This window comes from Pseudogymnoascus destructans, assembly GCF_001641265.1.
Source record: "Pseudogymnoascus destructans isolate 20631-21 unplaced genomic scaffold scaffold_22, whole genome shotgun sequence".
NCBI lineage: Eukaryota > Fungi > Ascomycota > Leotiomycetes > Thelebolales > Thelebolaceae > Pseudogymnoascus > Pseudogymnoascus destructans.
The window spans coordinates 523,536-540,646 of record NW_020167541.1 but is presented as its reverse complement, the minus strand read 5'-3'; the positions used below and the strand labels follow the sequence as shown (position 1 = coordinate 540,646).

The following is a 17,111-nucleotide window of genomic DNA, read 5'->3' as shown; positions in this document are numbered from 1 at the left end:
AAATCTATAACTAAATATATAGCTGAATGGATATTTAATAACTTCGTAGAGTTGCATTTCTCGTTCAATTCCTTCTCGTCAGTAAACTACATTTGTGTGTGGTTGGAGGGTCTTTGGTCGTGTGAGGAAGCCCGTCAACCAAGCTTGCTTCACCGCCCTTGGCACAAAAAAAAGTTGAACCCCATATCGCTGTGCAAAGGTATCGACGAGGCTGTTTCTCGAGTATATTTCCGCAACACAAGACACCATGTCGGAACCTACCAAGAAACGCAAGAGAAATGCAGATGGCTCAAAGAAGTCGAGCAAAAAAGTCGCTGTGGAAACTCCTGGGGCATCTGAAGTCACAGTAACCGTCGTCCAAAATACCGACGATTGGGCGCCTATCGTAGGTGTGTAAAGATTATTTTCTTTCTCGTCGCTGTAAAAATTGGCCAGCTCCTCATGCAACTATTATACTGAACAATGCTTACAATATTTAGCTGCTACTCCTGGCCTCGCTTTCGACAAGTCGTTGTCACTCAAACCATACACCAAGCGCCGCGGCAATGCCCCTCAACGGCCAGGCCAGAGCGGATCGATAGCCACCGACGAACTCTTAATTGAGTCCTCAGAACACCCAGCAATCGATTATGTTGGTAGGGAGGAAGAGGCGGGCGGCACAGACAGTTTATTAAAGCACTACATTGGTGTCTATGACCCAGCGACGGGTGGCCTCCAAGTTATTGAGTCGAGGAAAATGACCGTAAGAGGGATTGTAAGAGCACAGAATGCTGCACCAGAAGCATTTGCGGAGAAGGGAGACTACAAGGTATGTTACTTTGCGATACTACGCTATATGCAAATACTTACAAGAATAGAATATGAGAGAATTGCGAAACGACCTCGGCCAAACATTCGGAACGAAGAAGTCGAAGAAGGCTATTGCATCTCTTACGGAGAACGCCATCTCCAAACCCAGAACTGCTGCTGAGCATACCGAGCCAGTCAAGCACGATGCCGTCACAGCAGCTATGCTCCGCAACATGGCTGAAGTCACATCAGGAATGGCCACGACAGAAGAACTCCAAACGGTCGTAGACGAGTCGAAACCCCGCCCACGTGCGAACCTCGACGCCGAGAGCCCCAAGGACGTCTACACCATCGACTACCTCGTCGGCACCGAGACCATGAAAGTGATCCCCGTCAAGGAATGGCAAGACGCCGTCAAAGCTAAGGAGCAAATCATCACCAGCTCCAAATTCGTGTCCGACCGCATCCAGCTCGCCTCCTCAAGCGTCCAAAAACTCAAAGTCCTCCGCTACCTCCTCGCCATCCTCGAGTTCTACGGCGCCACCACCCCCCGCCGCGGCGTGCGCGCGCTCCCCAAAAAGGATGAGCTGCGCAAGGCCATGCCCGGCATCCCGGAGGCGGTGGCGGGGAACATCCAGCGCAAGTTCTCGGATCACGGCATGATGTCGAAGTTCCAGATGGATCTGCTGATCACGAATGTGTGCGCCCTGGCGCTGATCGTGGATAACTTCGAGGTCGATGTGTATGACCTGCGCGAGGACCTGAAGCTGGAGGGGAAGCAGATGCAGACGTACTTTTCGGAGATTGGGGCGAGGATCATGGCGGCGAATGAGGGGGAGAAGAAGAGGTTGGGGTTGGACAAGGCGGCTGCTATGCAGCACAAGTTTGCGAGGTTGCGGCTGCCGTTGGAGTTCCCGAAGGCGAAGTTTGCGAGGAAGTAGGGGATGTTGTGTTTGGCGTATGGTACTGAAATTGAGAGTGGTATTATCATTAGGTGTAGCTTTACATACAATTCGTACTGTTGATGTTCCATCTCATGAGGCAGTTAGCGCTTCGTCCTGGTATCACAATTTCATGCTCTAACTGCTCGTTAAACTTCTGGCGGCAAGAAAGCCAGAAGCTTATTGACTTCACCATAATCTCACGTCATCAAAAAGGAAGCAAGTACGATTGATTAAGCCCTCTCATTGTGGGCGAAGAGACATCAGATTGCCTAGCAACGTCTTATTCGCTCTCCACTATGTAAGCGCCGCTTTCCCCCCTGTGTGTGGCGAGCCTGATTGCCACCATAAAATCATACAAGGACGCCTGGCCGTTCATAATGCCATCCATGTCCCAATCCCAAGCTAAATCCCATTATATATACACACACATCGTACAACGCCTCCTCAACAGTGGTCATAACTACTATACCCACCCCCATCCGTCCACTCCGTTAAGCGCGTCATGAGTATAGGATCAATATCGCGATTCGACTTCATAAACACTGTCTCATACGGATGCACATTCGTACCATAATACTTCCCATTCCACAGCGCATCACCATTCCCGCCCTTATCACAGTCCTCAACAAACGTCCTCTTAGCGTGGAACGCAGACATCATGACCGACGCCTCGTAGCCCGCAGCCAGGATGATCTGGGTAGCGTAGACCTCGGCGTGGACGGCCGTCTCCCAGGTGTGGAAACACGAGTTGATGCCGACTTCTTGTTTGTTGGCGGGGAGCTTGGGGTCCGCGGGGGGGTGGAGGAGGAGCTCGATGCCTGTGCGGTCGGTGGCCCAGATCATGGATTGGACGTGGAAGATGGGTTGGCAGTTGCCTGTCATGCCGACGAGCTGGGTGGTGTTAGTGAGGTTCTCTTGTTAGGTAAGGATGTGTAGCTGCAGCTGCCAGAACTATGTCTGAATATTGAGGCCAGGGAGAAAAGTAGATAGCCGTTGACGAACCTTGACCTTATCTGTAATCTTCCCCAGATACATGTCGCTCCAGCATCCCGACGACCACACTGGCAAAAATGGACCACGAATACTAGCATTCATGAGGATAAACCTCTGATACGCTTTATAGAAATCGTCCTTTGTGAGAACATCCGCGTGGGCGCCAAGGTCGTAGCAATCATTCTCGCGCTGCACGATTCGGATATTCGACTTGCTGGGGATGAGAGCAGTAGCGTCGGATTCGCCATTCATGACAAACACGAAGTCGGCATTCTGATGGAGGCCATGCGCCAGGAAGAAGATTAGGTTTGTGCGGGCGTTCGGGGTTTCGCTGTAGGCGTAGAGGATCAAGGGTCTATCGGTGGGAGAGGCTGATGGACCCTTCGCGGCGGTAGGTTGTGGGATCGCAGCTTTGGTGGAAGCAGCTGTGGCTTCTTTTGCTTTCGCCGACGCCTCTACGGCAGCTTCCTTCTCCGAGTTCGGTGCTGCGACATGCGCTCCTCCTCCTTGGATGTTCGTGGCCTCCGAGGGCAACGGCGGTTTGGGTATAGAGGGGTTGACTATCGGGGCCTCTTTTGCAACTGCTGGTACCGGACTGGCAGGCTGCAACTGCTCCAATGTTAGATTTCGCCGTCTATAGATCGGGTAGGCAGATTCTCGTACATGGGTTACTGCGGGTGCTTGCAGCAACTTGACGGTCCATATCAGAAACAGCACCGTCAGTGCAATGGCCCACGGCGTCCGCGGATGAAAGTTGACGACCGCCATCTCCCCTCTCTCCAAGGCCCACGACGCCGACGATCAAATATACAAATTACTCGCTAGTCACAGTCATCGCAAAAACCCCTTAGTGCAAGCTGCTGGGTATCGCTGGTGGTCGTGTATACGGTGTGTGAATGGAGGTGGTTGGAGTATCCATGAGGTACGTACAATCCATATGGGATCCCTACATTTATGGATTTGTATTAGCGGGTCTGGGCAACCAAATCGCACAGGACACAACGCGCCGCGCATCTTACCCTGATTCACCCTGTTACACGGCGACAGGTCTCATACCGGCGGCAGTTTATCCAGACGAGACGTCTCAATCGAGCGTGTCGCAGCCACCGTCGGAGCCACAGGTGAGAAGTAGCATTTGTCTCCGGCCCGATCGCAGGCTCGCCCACTAAACAACACTAAACAACGGGTGTTGTGCCTCGTCCCGTCGCTTTCTCATTGGGGGCCGCCGTCATCTCATCACCGTCATCACCGTTGACAGCGATCGAGGCCGCCAAGCTTCCAGCCAAGCCAATCGGGCGGCGGGATTGCCATCGGGCAAGTCGCACCGATGGTCCCCTGCATGAGAAAGGAGTGTGATGGGGTCGGCACTGGCCAATGCGCGTTGGTTTTCGTGGGGTGACCGTTCTGGTGGATATTATATTGATCGAATCTTGTGGGAGGGTTCCTGTTTACGCTACCGCGTTGGTGTTGCACTTGTGCGAGATACAGATGAGTCCAGGTAGGTGATGGGATGAGAGGTATATAGAACTTCTTCTGTCTTCATGGTGTCTGTCTTAGGTTTCTTGATGCTCAAGGTAATGGCATATTGTCCCATCTCTTCCTGGTCAAGATAGACGTCGAGCTACCAGTCCCGCTCGTTACTGGACCAGCATCACAACCGCTCCATACCACTCATACCCTCGTTACTATTTGCGAGATACCCATTTGATATTTTAGCCATGCGTCTTTTCATTCCGTCGACGGCGATAGTGGCAGCTGGATTCGTCGGACAGAGCGCGGCCATACGAACAGTTCCATCGTCGCCATGTGCGTCGCTATGTGGAGATGTTACGTCGACGACAAACTCTGAGATCCTCTGCACCCAAGCAGATTTGAACACGACCAAAGGCCAGGTATTCTCGAAATGCATATCGTGCCAAATGACAAGCACTGCGATGGACCCCAAAACGGGAGATACAGACCTGAAATGGGTACTCTGTAAGCATCCTTCTATCACTCTCTCGTGTAGATGGATGTCTCGGTGCTGACTTGTAATTTCAAAGATAACCTTCGCTATGCAATGAGTAGTTGTATGTGGGGGTTTCCGGGCAACTCGAGTGTGCAGAATACAGTGAGCTTTTTTGTCGAACCTTGAATCTCCTACTGCATATACTGATAAATTCGTTAGCCGTGCCTCACAAGTCGGGCATGCGAACCCTTCCAGGGCAATCTCCAATACCAAGGCCTATCTCCCAATATTACCACATACGATTACTGCCCTAACACGCTTCCGTCGGAGGTAATAATAAATAGATGCAAGGATTGTATCCGACAAGGCGACCAAACATACCTATCAAACTGTAAGCCTGACCTTAGCTAGCGACGGAAAATATATGATACTAACCGCACATTAGACTTCATCACTATCCTCGCAGGCTGTGCTATCCAAAACGGCGCTCCACTCCCCCTGCACAAGGACCTCTTTAGCGGAGACTACGTCAACCCCCTGGACTTTAGGAGCCACGCCGACTCTGAAGCCACATCTAACTCCCCAACCATGTCCCTCGGGACCCGCATCGGCATCGCCATTGCCGGGATCTGTGTCCTGCTCGCTTTAATCGGCATCACAATCGTCTGCTGCGGCAAGCGACGCCGCCGCACCAGAATCGCCGAACGCCAGCGCGGGGCAGAGGGGTACACCGGCTTCGGCTCGACGAACCGCGTGCTGCCCGCGCCCCGCGTAACCACCAAGTGGGAGTCGAACATGAGCGGCGTGCAGGAGGAGAGTCCCATGTCCGCTAACGCGTATCTGAATGACAAGAACGGCTTCTCGCCGTACTCGAGTCAGTATAACAGCCCCGTCAGCGCGAGGGACGCGGTGGCGCCGCAGCAGTGGGAGTGGCCGCAGCAGCAAGGGTATGAGATGAAGAAGGTTGCGAGCGTGGTGACGCCAGTCGATAAGGAGCAGGAGGACCAGAGGCTGCATAAGGAATGGGCGATGGAGGCGGCGACAAGGGGGTTCACGGTTTCGTCGTCGATGGGTATGCCTCCGCCGCCGCCGAGGGCGAGACAGTAGGAGAGGTGGTGAGAGAAGAGGGTTTTATGTTGGATATGGGAATGGTTTGCCTGCTGGAGGCTAGGGTTTTTAGGAGACCCGGGGTCTTTTTATGATTTGTTTCATAATGGAGTAATGGGTGTGGAGAATTCAGCCAGTCAGGCTCGTAATAATCGTCGGTAGTAAACGCTGTGCCACTATTATCCATCAAAGTTCTCATCGACTTCAGTGATCTTCGCTTTTCCTGGTCTATAGTTTGAAGTTGATGAAGTCTTCGTTGACTCTAATGATCACCTGTTCCCTGGCCTGTAATGTGACATTAACTTCAGTGACCAGCGCTTTTCCTGGTCTATAATAGGAAGCCAATGAAGTTTACCAACACCATGAGCAACGTGGCAAACCCACACGACCTAAAGATGGAAACAAAACCAACAAGCGCGTAAGAAAGTGAATCCAAATATACGACCAGTTGTTGGCAATTCCATCCGACATGAATACCCGCGGCAAATAGAAGGAGACCAACAGAACACTTGCTCCATTCCTCTTCGCCGCGCTTAACCCACGAGAAGCCCAACAGCCTCCGTAATATGGCAACCACTAGCCGCCAGCCAAATGCCAATTTCACGAAGGGGCTCCCGTAGGCGCCCTTAGCCCAGCAATAATTCTAGGTGGAGTTTGTCGTTCATTGGCAATGCTGATCCTGGAAGTTGGCAGGTCCAAGGCTTACTCTGTACGGCATCATCACCCCATTCACGTGAGTCCTGATTCGATATTGGACAATTGTCTCCGCTGAAGAGCGTTTACAGGGAGGTGGTGTTATAGTGGTGGACGAATGAGAGCGTGTAGATGATCGTGGAGCTGGGTTGAGCGCTTATGATGCGAAGTGAGTGGCTTCGCTTAGTATCGTGGGGGGGCAGCTGCTTATCTGGTGCGTGTGGGGATGGACGCGGAATGTACGTCGAACATTCCCTTTGGAATGAACAAAGAACACGGAAATGAGCAATAGGACAATTGTGAAGTTATGATTTACTGGAAGACAGACAGATTGAAGAGGAGAATCGGAATTTCACTTTGTCTGCATCCTCCAGCTCAAACGGTGAAGAATATGCTGCAGCTCTCAACATCATAAACATCACCACGATGACATGACAGGAGGAGGCCTATCGCTGACCCCATACGCACGCTAGGGCGCTACATCTGCGGCCCACGGCGCCTATATCCAGGCCAATGCATATGGCCTCCTCTATTGGAGGTGGCATATCCCACGAAACAGCAATGAGTGATAAATTGCTTTCTCTCCACTTCGACGGGGACTAGACCAGCTGTCTCCATATCCAGCACAAAGACGGACGACGGCCTGCCAATGGGAGACCCTGACGGAAGCCCTCACATAAGGTAGGTGGATGATGCTTGCGGGCCTGCGGGTAACCTTGGGACAGCGTGGTAGGTGTGCGAGCTAAGATATAGTCTGTAGCTCTGCTGTTTCCTTTCGCTTTGTTTCCTTTTGCATATTTGATGGCTTTCAGGCATTGAGGTTCCCTTTCTTCGAGAGCCGTGTAGGATCACTGGTGTTGGACTTTCATTTGAAAGAACTTAGCTTTCTTTCTCCTTTCTACTACTTATTTTTTCATCCTCTCCTCACGACGACGCTGGCAACGATCCTCGACTTCCATTATATTGGAGCCAGTCTCCCTTTGACGAATTACTTTGCCTGGAGCCTCATATGAACATCGCCCTATCTCTTTGCTGAGATGGCCTTGCCATTCTTTAGGGTCGGATTTGTACTTCTTCTCTTCGCCGTTACCTTCGCATCTGCGCTACGAATAACGCCCAACTCGCCATGCACCACCGTGTGTGTCGATGGTGGCTCCACATCAGATCAGTCGCTTTCAGGCACGCACGAGGGAGACATCGTATGCAATGACGAAGACTACACTTCCAAGAAAGGACAGCAGTTCGAGGAATGCCTGAATTGCCTGCAGGGGAGCAGCTTTGGCACCGATACCGATAATGATCAAATGTGGTTCATCTATAATTTGAGATTCGCCTCTGACTGTGAGTACGGGAATGTCACCTATGACTTTCGTTTACTAATTTTGGGATAGGGTGCTTTTTTGGAACCAACAACGCCGAGACATTGAGCGGCCCTTGCATGGTCGAATCGACGTGTAACCCGCTTTCCAAACCACTCAGTGCAGGGAATGAAAGTGTGGAGGCAGGAGATATTTTCGATTACTGCACAGCGGACAGCTCGGGCTTTGCACACTGGAAGCCGGTCTGCTACACATGCATGATGCATATGGTGGGCAATATATATGTGACAAACTGTTAGTAGTTCATCCAAAATCGCCCCCATTTTGCAAAACTGACAGTATTAGTCCTCACTGCTCTCGAAGCTGGTTGCAACCAACACCCATCACAATCATCTCTCATCGGCCTCGATGGCTCCGTCTTTTCTGGGTACCCTGTCAATATCACCTCAGCCCCTTTCAACCCCGCCAAAGAATCTTCTACCTCCTCAAATGGCCTTAGCACTGGTGCCAAAGCGGGCATTACGGTTGCTTGTGTGCTTGTAGCTATCATCATTGCCGCTGCCACGTTTATCTACTGCTTCAAATTGCGCCGTATCCGCAATTCCCCCAAATTAAATTCCCATTACGACCACCGCTATGGCTCGAGCGGCATCAGCCCCCCCACGGATGGCGCCTACTCATATAAATCTGAGCCTATTCCCGCGCCGTACTCGAACTATAAAGCCGAGCCAGTTTCTGAATCCTGGAATGATCAAATTATTACTCTAGACGGTGTTAACCGCAGCGCGAGCCCACCAGCCAGCGCCTACACGAAGTTTTCGAGTATATCATCTGGCAGATCAAGTTTAGTCGGGTCACCAGAACCGCTGACTCTAGCCGCTGCGCCAGTAGGCATGCGTGCTATCACCCCACTGCCCACACAGGCACCGGCACCACCACAGGCACCAGCAGGCCCTCCAAACCCTCTCCGCATGAACTCCGTCATCGCAGCCTCCCAATATCCCTCGGCCCCAACTCAACCTACACAAGCGCCATACAACCCCCGCTCCTCATTCTCAACCTACATGCACTTCAACCGCCCCGGCCGCGCCTCCTCCATCCTCTCCACATCAACCACCTTCTCCCCCCCTCCGCCCCTTCCCCACCTTCCTACCCAACAGCCCCCCACAACCACAGACCCCCATCCCCCTCCCGACCTACAACCCCCGTGACTACGCCCCCCACCTCGCACCACCCCCCACACAACCCCTCCCCCAACCACCCCTCCAGCGCCTCGACAAACAAACCGTCCCCATCATCGCGATGCCCATCCCAGCTCCGCGCCGGGACACAATGGATATGCGCTCCTTCATCGGCCTCGGCATCTCCACTTCCAGCACAAACACCGTTCCTGTCCCGGCATCTGTGCCCATCAGCGCTGTGAATTCTGATGGTCCCGTGCCCTTATCTCGGAACGCGAGTCTGCGGGAGCTAGCGGCGAAGTTGTTACCGCGTGCTGAGAATGGTGAGGAGAGCGGTGTTGCTGAGGAGGGTGTGAGGCAGGATAGGGGGAGGAGGAGGAGCGGGAGTCGACCGAGGATGGGGAGAAGCGAGTCGAGGACGAGGTTGCGTGATGAGGGGTTTGAGGGGGAGAGGAGGCCGTTTGAGTTTAGAGGACAGGATGCTGCGGGGAGGAATGCGGCCAGTCCGTTGAGTGCGGCGTAGTGCGTGTAGCAGTGGCCGGGGAAGATGTGATGATTGGTTTGTTGGGGTGGGTGGTTGGGTTTCTGTAGTTATGGCGTTTTGGAGACATGGATTGGGCATTTGTAGATTTGAAAATCGGGGAAGGGGATGGAGGAAGTAATGTGGCCCTTCCGTAGCTGGAATTGACTGGGTTACATGTAAAGTCTTGGTATCATATGCAGCAGTGTGAGCCAGAGAGCGAATGGTAGAGTTGCATTTTCATGTAATTTGTGTGTGTGTAAACCCTCTGTGAACCTGGTCCATAGCTCTTACAAGAGGAATGAAATATCCACGAGTGGTAACACCACAACTCAAGTTCCGAAACCTCTCTATCTCCATGCTGAGCTCATGGGGTATAGAGCGTATCAGTGACAATCCGCCACTTTCAGTACAGGCGCACAATTCTTGTCGTTAGTTAACCATCCTTGCCATTAATCTTGTGATTTAGTAGTAACAGCTTTGCTTCCCAGCCAACTTGAGGGGTATAAAATGTGCCACATTTTGCTGCGTGTTCCTTTACCACACTACGTTTGGCTCCTTTAGAACCCATTTGTGTTGCAACTCTCTTTAAGCTGCCTCGTCTGACAATTTTTTATCGGCTTCTTTCTCTTCTGCCAGTCTCCCCTCCTCAACTTCTTTCTCTTCTACCACTTTCCCCTCGACTTCTGCCTCGTCCGACACTTTTTCCTCGGCTTCTTTCTCTTCTGCAACTTTCCCCTCAACTTCTGCCTCGTCCGACAGTTTTTCCTCTTTCACTTCTGCTACTTTAGTCTGAACTTCTTCCTCTTCTGCCTCTTTGCTCGCTGTCTCTTTTGGAACTGCCATCTTCAAACCCCTTGGATCACGAGACATGATTGGCCCATGCACGTAGTCTCGAATATAAGGCGGCTCCACTTCATACCCATTCAACCTATGCAGCTCGGATACTATCCCATTGATCATCTCATCGAAATTTGGCGCCCTTCCTACCCATGGTATACCGCGCTTCTTGATCCTCACGCGATATACAGGGAGCTGATTTTTCTCCACCTCATGGGCGGTAAGGAAATTGTAGTCATCGTGGTAAGCGTCGAAGATAGCGAATGTGTGTCGGCCTCTAATCTCAATTGCCAAGAGGTTCACGCCAACTGGTACGTAGGTGTCGTCGGAATTGGCAGGATCCCTGAAAATTACGGGAATGACTTTATCTAAAAGATTGCGGACCTCTTAAAACTTGTCGCTGCTTTCGAGGGACCTTGTGGAAATATCAGCGAGTACGCGTAGAGGTGTATCGCGGGGCAGGTGCTTTGTCGCATTGGTATCGTCCTCCTCCACGGTATCTTCCTCCTTCACATTGGTATCTCCCTCCTGCACATTGGTATCTTCCTCCTGCACATTGGTATCGTCCTCCTTTACATTGGTATCGTCCTCCTTCACGGTATCGTCCTCCTGCACATTGGTATCGTCCTCCTTCACATTGGTATCTTCCTCCTTCACTGTATCGTCCTCCTTCACGGTATCTTCCTCCTTCACGGTATCTTCCTCCTTCACATTGGTATCTTCCTCCTTCACATTGGTATCTTCCTCCTTCACATTTGTATCTTCCTCTTGCACATTGGTATTTTCCTCCTGCACACTGGTAATTAGCATAGTTACTCCAAGTGCTGCTTTCATTAACATACCATTTTGTCAGCACCACGGCAAGCTTATCGGAGTCTTGGATACACACGTGAGGGAAGGGATGACCGAGTTGTTTCATAACGAACTAAAGTTGGGTAAAGTTCAAAATGTAAACAAGGCACCCACCAAGGTGCAACTTCCCCAGCACGGTCTCCTCCGCTTTTAATACTAGAGCTTGAATTTATGCACCAGGTTAATAACTCTAAAGACAAACACATTAATCCCAGGTGCCTTAATACATCACTGTTATAGCTATGGCCAAGAGCTTCTAAGTTGTTCTTTCAAACATACTATTGTGGTTAAGAGGTTGATATGAGGTTGATATGACCCTTTGTGTCTTCCTTTTTTGTAGTCACCATTCCTGAAAATAATCTATAGTGGCCTTTGGGGGCCTCAATTCTTCTCCCACCACCCGAAATACAATTAACCAGGAGATTTCCTACCCCAGAATAGGGATTATGTGGTTGTGATGGATACATTTGTCTTGCATTCTTCGTCTGCTAATGAATGGTATATACCCTCCACTTGATAGAAGGTTCCTCTCTTATCCAGGAGGCAAGCCGCCTGTACATAATTACTAACGGCATACACAGTTTCCCAGTGCCACTCAACAAACTCCCATGCTGGCATGGCCCATAAATTGCACCCACTATACGCCAAGAACTCTCGACCTCTGCCTCCATTCTACTCCACGCCCTCACATACTCCCCGGCCACTGTTCGACATCTCTATCAGGCGACCTCTCATGCCACGTCTTCGCCGGCCTCCGCTTCGGCGCTGCACCAAGCTTCAGACTCGGAAGCGTAATCCTGTTCATCCTTGTCTTGCTCTGCGGATGGGTTGCCTGCGTGCCCTGGATGCCAAAGAGGCGCTGCATGGACTGGCGAGGTTGCTGCTGCTGCTGTTGGTCCACCGGTGGCAGAATTATGCTCTGCACCGGCTGTGGGAACTGCGAAAACTGGTCATGCATCTCTGGTAGCTGTGGTAGTGGTGGGGAGGATGCAGGAGTAGGTGGCATGGATGATGTTTTAATGCTCGTCGGCGAGGGTTGGGCGCTACCCCAACCATTCGTCACAGTGGTTGTGGTAGAATTGCCTGTTCGTGGACCGTTCGTGGTGGGTGTCGGCGCGCTGCTGGCGGAGAAGCCTGGGCCCAACTTGCTGCCTATGCTAAGCTGGTCGGCGGGGATGTATGCCTGGTGAACCGGGACGGGCCTGGTTGGTCGTCCAATGGCGGGGAAGGTTTTGGGCCATTGTGGGGAGGGTTGGAGCTCAGAGGCGGGAGAGGATGGGGTGGAGTTGTAGCTGGAGAATTGGGTGCTGGTGGAGAGGGAATGGTGAGAGTGATGGGAATGGTGTGACTGGGCGGATTTCGAGGTGAGTGGTTGTGGGATAGACGGTGCGTCGCTGCTTCTATTGGAGCGGACGAGATTTAAAGAGGCTGGCTTTGCGTTGGGGAATTTTGGGAGGTGAGATATGGCGGACATGGGAGGTGATGGGAACACTTGATCGATAGTACCGGCGGGGAGGACGGCAACAGTAAGAGGAGGGGCCGTGGAGGGATCGGTGAATGCCCCCGAGGTTGGGGCCGTAATCGCAGCAGAGCCGAAACGGGGATCGAAAGAGCTTTCGATGGGCTCGCGGTTACGCCACCAAAGACACATCTTGGCGGATTAATATTGGGGCAAAGCTGTGGCAATGTTGTTGGGTATGTCGGTGGCGTCGAGGTCGATGTTGGTTGAGGCCAAACCTCTCATAGCAAGCCGTTTGACGAGGCTGCAACGCACCGTCAGTTGTTGGACGTTGGAAGGAAGCAATGGGTCCTTAATAGTTCCAACGATGCGTGGAGGTACATGACACACTAGGTAAGCTATCATAAGCTTGCCTCGTATGGATGACTAACCTCTCATTCCAGTCCATCTAGCCACAAGCAGTGCAGATGCTCATCGGGATCCAGAGAACTTCAATACTCTGGGTCAAAGCCTCATTCTATATCTCGCCGGCAACACTCGATATATACTCAAGAGGAAAATGTGACAGAGAGCTGAGGATGCATTACATATCCATCGACGTCCCACATGCGATACTTAAGCAGCCTTTCACTCACCACCAAACATCCAACAACCACCTGGGGCCATGCTCAGCATGTACAACAATGTTCAACCGCATTCGGGCAGCCTAACGGGGAGTATGCAGTGCATCGCATACGGCCGTTTCTAGCACTAGGCAACCTAGCCCGCTTGCTGCCTCTCCTTCCACGAAGTGGAAACGCATGGCACAGGACTGTAAGTCCTGGCCGCATACGGAGCATTGAGGTGGTAGCACCACATACACTCGAATAGCCTGGATGTCGTCGGCGGCGCGGCAAAAGTACCCCGCCCGAGCTGCGGGAAGGCTATGCAAGTTCCTTAACCCTTGTGCAGCCCTCAAGATCGATACCTTGAATGACTGTAGGCCAATCATGCAATAGATGCTCTGTTCTGGTGATTTGTCACTCACGAATGAAAGTCAGAGAACTGGAAGCTGAGCTGAGTTGACGTCCTGCAAGCAAGGTCGTCTCATAAGAAGGCATCATTTACGTGATGACCAGAGCATCGATCGACGGTAGGAAAGAAAGCAAACACAACGTCTTGTCGATCACTACATTCCGTCCCCTTGCCAAGTGTCACTAATCCCACTACTTTCACCTTGTCGAGGATTTCCGATGCAGTGTAACTAAAGCCGATGAGAACGGGCGAGTCGACAGATCAGATCAGACGCCACCATCCAGCTAGGTAGGTGGTTCTGCTAGGGGCGGACACCAGTGACAACCCCTGACAGAAGCCAATGAGCGGCAGTCATTAGGCGCTGGTAGGGGTTCGCTGGGATGGAAATTCGGCCGAGTATGATGTGCTGTAGTGTGCTGTCGCGTAAGAACAGGACACGTACGGGGCACAAACAGTTATACATCCGCTGCGTAACGCGAGGCAAGGTCAAGCCCGAGAACTAGTGGAAATTGAGGGTCGATGAAAAGGAGAGGGGAAGGATCCACTGTTGCGGCATCGCCCGCTGACACGGGTAAATCTCATTGTTATGCAGGTTCCACAGTTCCAATCACCTCGAGCCTTTCCTTTCCCAGCCTTGCTGGGTACCAACCTTGCTTCCCGTTCCTCTCCCATCTCCACGAAGCACTCTATTTTGTTGGTGATACGTCTCAACTCCGATTTGTCCGATTCTTGACTGGTGTGTGTGTGTGGGTGGTCGGGTCGGAGTTCCCCTCCGACTGTCACATCAAGATAGCCCCCATAGAGTGTAACTCTCTAAAATCGCCCACTATCGCGCCTCTTGGGAGGGGATGGTACTGTAGCATCGCTGTTTTACACTAACGTGAGTCGTGGCGTAATGAACATAGTGGCGTAATGAACACAATTATCCTAAGAGTAAAAGATTTATCTACCCTGCATCTACCCCACCGCTAACCCCTTTCAGCTTTTCTGCTAATGTGATAATTTCTACACCGCCACCATCATCACCACACCACCACCAATTCGGCCGCTCTAACCGCAATCCTGATGACTGGGCCGTAAAGGAAGGTTCGTCTTCCGGACTGAGCGTCGAGACACTGGCCGAGCTTTCTAGATTTGTGCGGAGGAAAGCTGCCCCTAGCGAGGTCACGGTAACATATCCTAAATCACCATTTAAAATACACACCACTTAATAATGGTATGCTGGAAAAACTTAACTACAGTTATGTTACGATATCAAGTGCGCCTTGCAGCTCGAGTGGGGGGTTCAGGGGTGTGGGGAGCTTTCCGGGGTTGGAGCGAAGTTTTCAGTTGTGGAGTGAATTCTCAGAACTGGTCTCGCTAAAGAGAATTCACTCCACAACAACATAGCTGTATATAGATCGAGCCACTGCTCGAGTGCTCCTCTTCTCTTTCCTTTCTTCTCTAGATTGAGTTTAATCCATAATACCCAACTGGCGCCCTATGCCTTGGTGAACCGTGACATAAAACTCAATCTCTCTTATACCTCTTTTCCTGCTCTTTGAGCTGAACCCTCTTCTGAAATCGAAATCGAAATCCACTCTTTGAAAACCCCAGAACCAGAAACCTTATCCTGAAGTCGATTCCAGGACGATCTCGAGGCAACCCCTCAAAGTTGGCTTTCGACAGTCAGCTCGACACACACACACCACCTTCGCAGTCAGACCTTTTACAACGCTCCCTAACAAGGATATAACTGTGAGGGAAGTGCGCTCCTCTTGAGTGGCTCCTACGGCCAACAACTGCACAATAGGGCCTTTGGCAATATGTGTCTGACTTGACGATATAAACTGAAATTGAAATAGCAACTCGCTATGGCTTATACAGCTGAAGAAAAAGCTGCAATGGCAGCTCGAAATGATCCAGAACAAGACCAGGAATCCCTGGCAGAAGGAGCATCAATTCCAAGCTCTGCAAACCAAACCAATGAACTTCATGATCCTAATAATTCAAATCCGAAACCTTCCTTCACACTCTGGGCAAAACAGCTCAAGAGAGACATGAATCTATACTTGCAAATCGACATGAAAAGGCTGAATGGAATGTTGAAACCTTTGACGAATTCCAGAAACTATCTGTCGCCAACCAGAAAATGGCATGGACTTTGCACAAGAACATTCTTCAGGACTATTTGGCCCTAGCAGAGGACTCAAATTCGATACTGGCTGAAAAGGATGATGCCATTCTCCAGTTACAGGAACTGATCCAGAGCAACGAACAACAAATCACAGAGCAACAAACAATTCAGAAATATCTTGAAAAGCAAACCCAACAAGCTCTGAAGAATGAACCAGGACACCACTCTCACAGTCGACTGTCAGCTCGGATTCCAGACCCTCCAATCCTCACAGATGGGATAGAGCCAGCATTTGAAGACTGGGTTGTGAAAATTCGCCTCAAGCTCGAAGCCAACATTGATCATTTTCCAACACAGACTTTACAAATGAGCTACATTCAGAGTCGACTGGGAGGACTGGCAGTTCGACATGTCAATCCAAGGCTTCGACCAAACTCTACAAACAAATTGCAGACAGCAGAAGAAATTCTCGAACTTTTGGAAAAAGTCTTCAGTGATCCCGATCGAAGACACACAGCTCAAACTGAGTATCGAAAGCTGTATCAGAGAAACAACACCTTTGCAGTGTTCTGGGCTGAGTTCCAAAGGCTCACGACAGAGCTTGATTACTCTGAAGAAACTTTGCTGGATGACTTGCGCTTCAAAGTCAACCAACAGATGCAGAAAGCCTTAGTGGCTGAAGTTGGAGCTACTACACTTCACGAGTTTGCAAAGAAATGCATGCTCATCGACCAGAACATTCAGCGGATCAAGGAACAAGAAGACAAAAGGAAGTCAAAGTCATTTTCGAACAGCATGGGCCAAACTCAAAATCAGGGCCAGGCACTTCGAGCTTCAATCCCTCAACCTACAATGGATTCGAACATGCAAAACAAGACGCAGAAGCTGTATCGACCACCGCATCAAGATCCAGCAAAAGAAATGCTCATGAAACTTGGGAAATGCTTCATATGCTGACAAAATGGACATCGAGCTCGAGACTGTCCCCAGAAGCTCAAAGCTCAAGTGAATGAGGTATCTACAGCTGAGTCTATCATCGATTCGGAAAACGAATAGCCTCTAGACAAGTCATCACTAGAGGCAGTGCAGCCAGAATTGCAGCTTCTTCCTCGAGATCCAGTTTTGATCCAGACACCCCTTTCTTAGCTACTTGTAGAATAGGAAAATACAAAGCTATTGTCCATGCATTGATCGATACTGGTGCCACAGGTGGAAACTTCATTAATGCTGCTGATGCAGAAAGAATATGTGAAATCGAAGGGATAGCCCCAGTCGAACTTGTGAAGCCAAAACAAGTTGAAGGATTCAATGGAGAGGCTGCCCCTGCTATCACACA

At 50.9% G+C, this 17,111-nt stretch overlaps 7 protein-coding genes across 7 annotated transcripts; 4 read left to right on the top strand and 3 right to left on the bottom strand.

Moving 5' to 3' along the window:
* The first annotated feature begins 89 nt into the window (after positions 1-89).
* Positions 90-1,969, top strand: RPA49 (DNA-directed RNA polymerase I subunit rpa49). The gene is made up of 3 exons (XM_024471461.1): positions 90-389; positions 480-808; positions 858-1,969. The coding sequence occupies exons 1-3, from the start codon at positions 248-250 to the stop codon at positions 1,728-1,730; spliced, it is 1,344 nt and encodes a 447-aa protein (XP_024321095.1). The 5' UTR covers positions 90-247; the 3' UTR covers positions 1,731-1,969.
* Positions 1,970-2,177: 208 nt separating this feature from the next.
* On the bottom strand, positions 2,178-3,494 carry VC83_07896 (uncharacterized protein; the record flags this gene model as incomplete). The annotated part of the gene is made up of 3 exons (XM_024471460.1): positions 2,178-2,624; positions 2,736-3,335; positions 3,390-3,494. The coding sequence occupies 3 exons, from the start codon at positions 3,492-3,494 to the stop codon at positions 2,178-2,180; spliced, it is 1,152 nt and encodes a 383-aa protein (XP_024321101.1).
* A 950-nt stretch (positions 3,495-4,444) lies between these two features.
* Positions 4,445-6,459, top strand: VC83_07895 (uncharacterized protein; the record flags this gene model as incomplete). Its single annotated transcript, XM_024471459.1, has 4 exons — positions 4,445-4,703; positions 4,769-4,836; positions 4,894-5,065; positions 5,120-6,459. The coding sequence occupies 4 exons, from the start codon at positions 4,445-4,447 to the stop codon at positions 5,779-5,781; spliced, it is 1,161 nt and encodes a 386-aa protein (XP_024321096.1). The 3' UTR covers positions 5,782-6,459.
* Positions 6,460-7,198: 739 nt separating this feature from the next.
* On the top strand, positions 7,199-9,004 carry VC83_07894 (uncharacterized protein; the record flags this gene model as incomplete). The annotated part of the gene is made up of 3 exons (XM_024471458.1): positions 7,199-7,815; positions 7,866-8,087; positions 8,139-9,004. Exons 1-3 carry the CDS (start codon positions 7,512-7,514, stop codon positions 9,002-9,004), a joined length of 1,392 nt encoding a protein of 463 aa, XP_024321097.1. The 5' UTR covers positions 7,199-7,511.
* A 12-nt stretch (positions 9,005-9,016) lies between these two features.
* Positions 9,017-9,620, top strand: VC83_07893 (uncharacterized protein). The gene has a single exon (XM_024471457.1). It carries the CDS (start codon positions 9,096-9,098, stop codon positions 9,495-9,497), a length of 402 nt encoding a protein of 133 aa, XP_024321098.1. The 5' UTR covers positions 9,017-9,095; the 3' UTR covers positions 9,498-9,620.
* A 210-nt stretch (positions 9,621-9,830) lies between these two features.
* Positions 9,831-10,767, bottom strand: VC83_07892 (uncharacterized protein). Its single transcript, XM_024471456.1, has one exon. The coding sequence runs from the start codon at positions 10,455-10,457 to the stop codon at positions 10,083-10,085; it is 375 nt and encodes a 124-aa protein (XP_024321099.1). The 5' UTR covers positions 10,458-10,767; the 3' UTR covers positions 9,831-10,082.
* A 1,104-nt stretch (positions 10,768-11,871) lies between these two features.
* Positions 11,872-12,837, bottom strand: VC83_07891 (uncharacterized protein; the record flags this gene model as incomplete). The annotated part of the gene is made up of 1 exon (XM_024471455.1): positions 11,872-12,837. One exon carries the CDS (start codon positions 12,835-12,837, stop codon positions 11,872-11,874), a length of 966 nt encoding a protein of 321 aa, XP_024321100.1.
* Positions 12,838-17,111: the final 4,274 nt, after the last annotated feature.

Coding starts and splice junctions, on each gene's coding strand:
- VC83_07893 (XM_024471457.1), top strand. CDS start 9,096: ATGCCCATCCCAGCTCCGCGCCGGGACACAATGGATATGCGCTCCTTC.
- RPA49 (XM_024471461.1), top strand. CDS start 248: ATGTCGGAACCTACCAAGAAACGCAAGAGAAATGCAGATGGCTCAAAG. Junction 390..479: donor CGATTGGGCGCCTATCGTAG/GTGTGTAAAGAT, acceptor TACAATATTTAG/CTGCTACTCCTGGCCTCGCT. Junction 809..857: donor CGGAGAAGGGAGACTACAAG/GTATGTTACTTT, acceptor TTACAAGAATAG/AATATGAGAGAATTGCGAAA.
- VC83_07892 (XM_024471456.1), bottom strand. CDS start 10,457: ATGATCAATGGGATAGTATCCGAGCTGCATAGGTTGAATGGGTATGAA.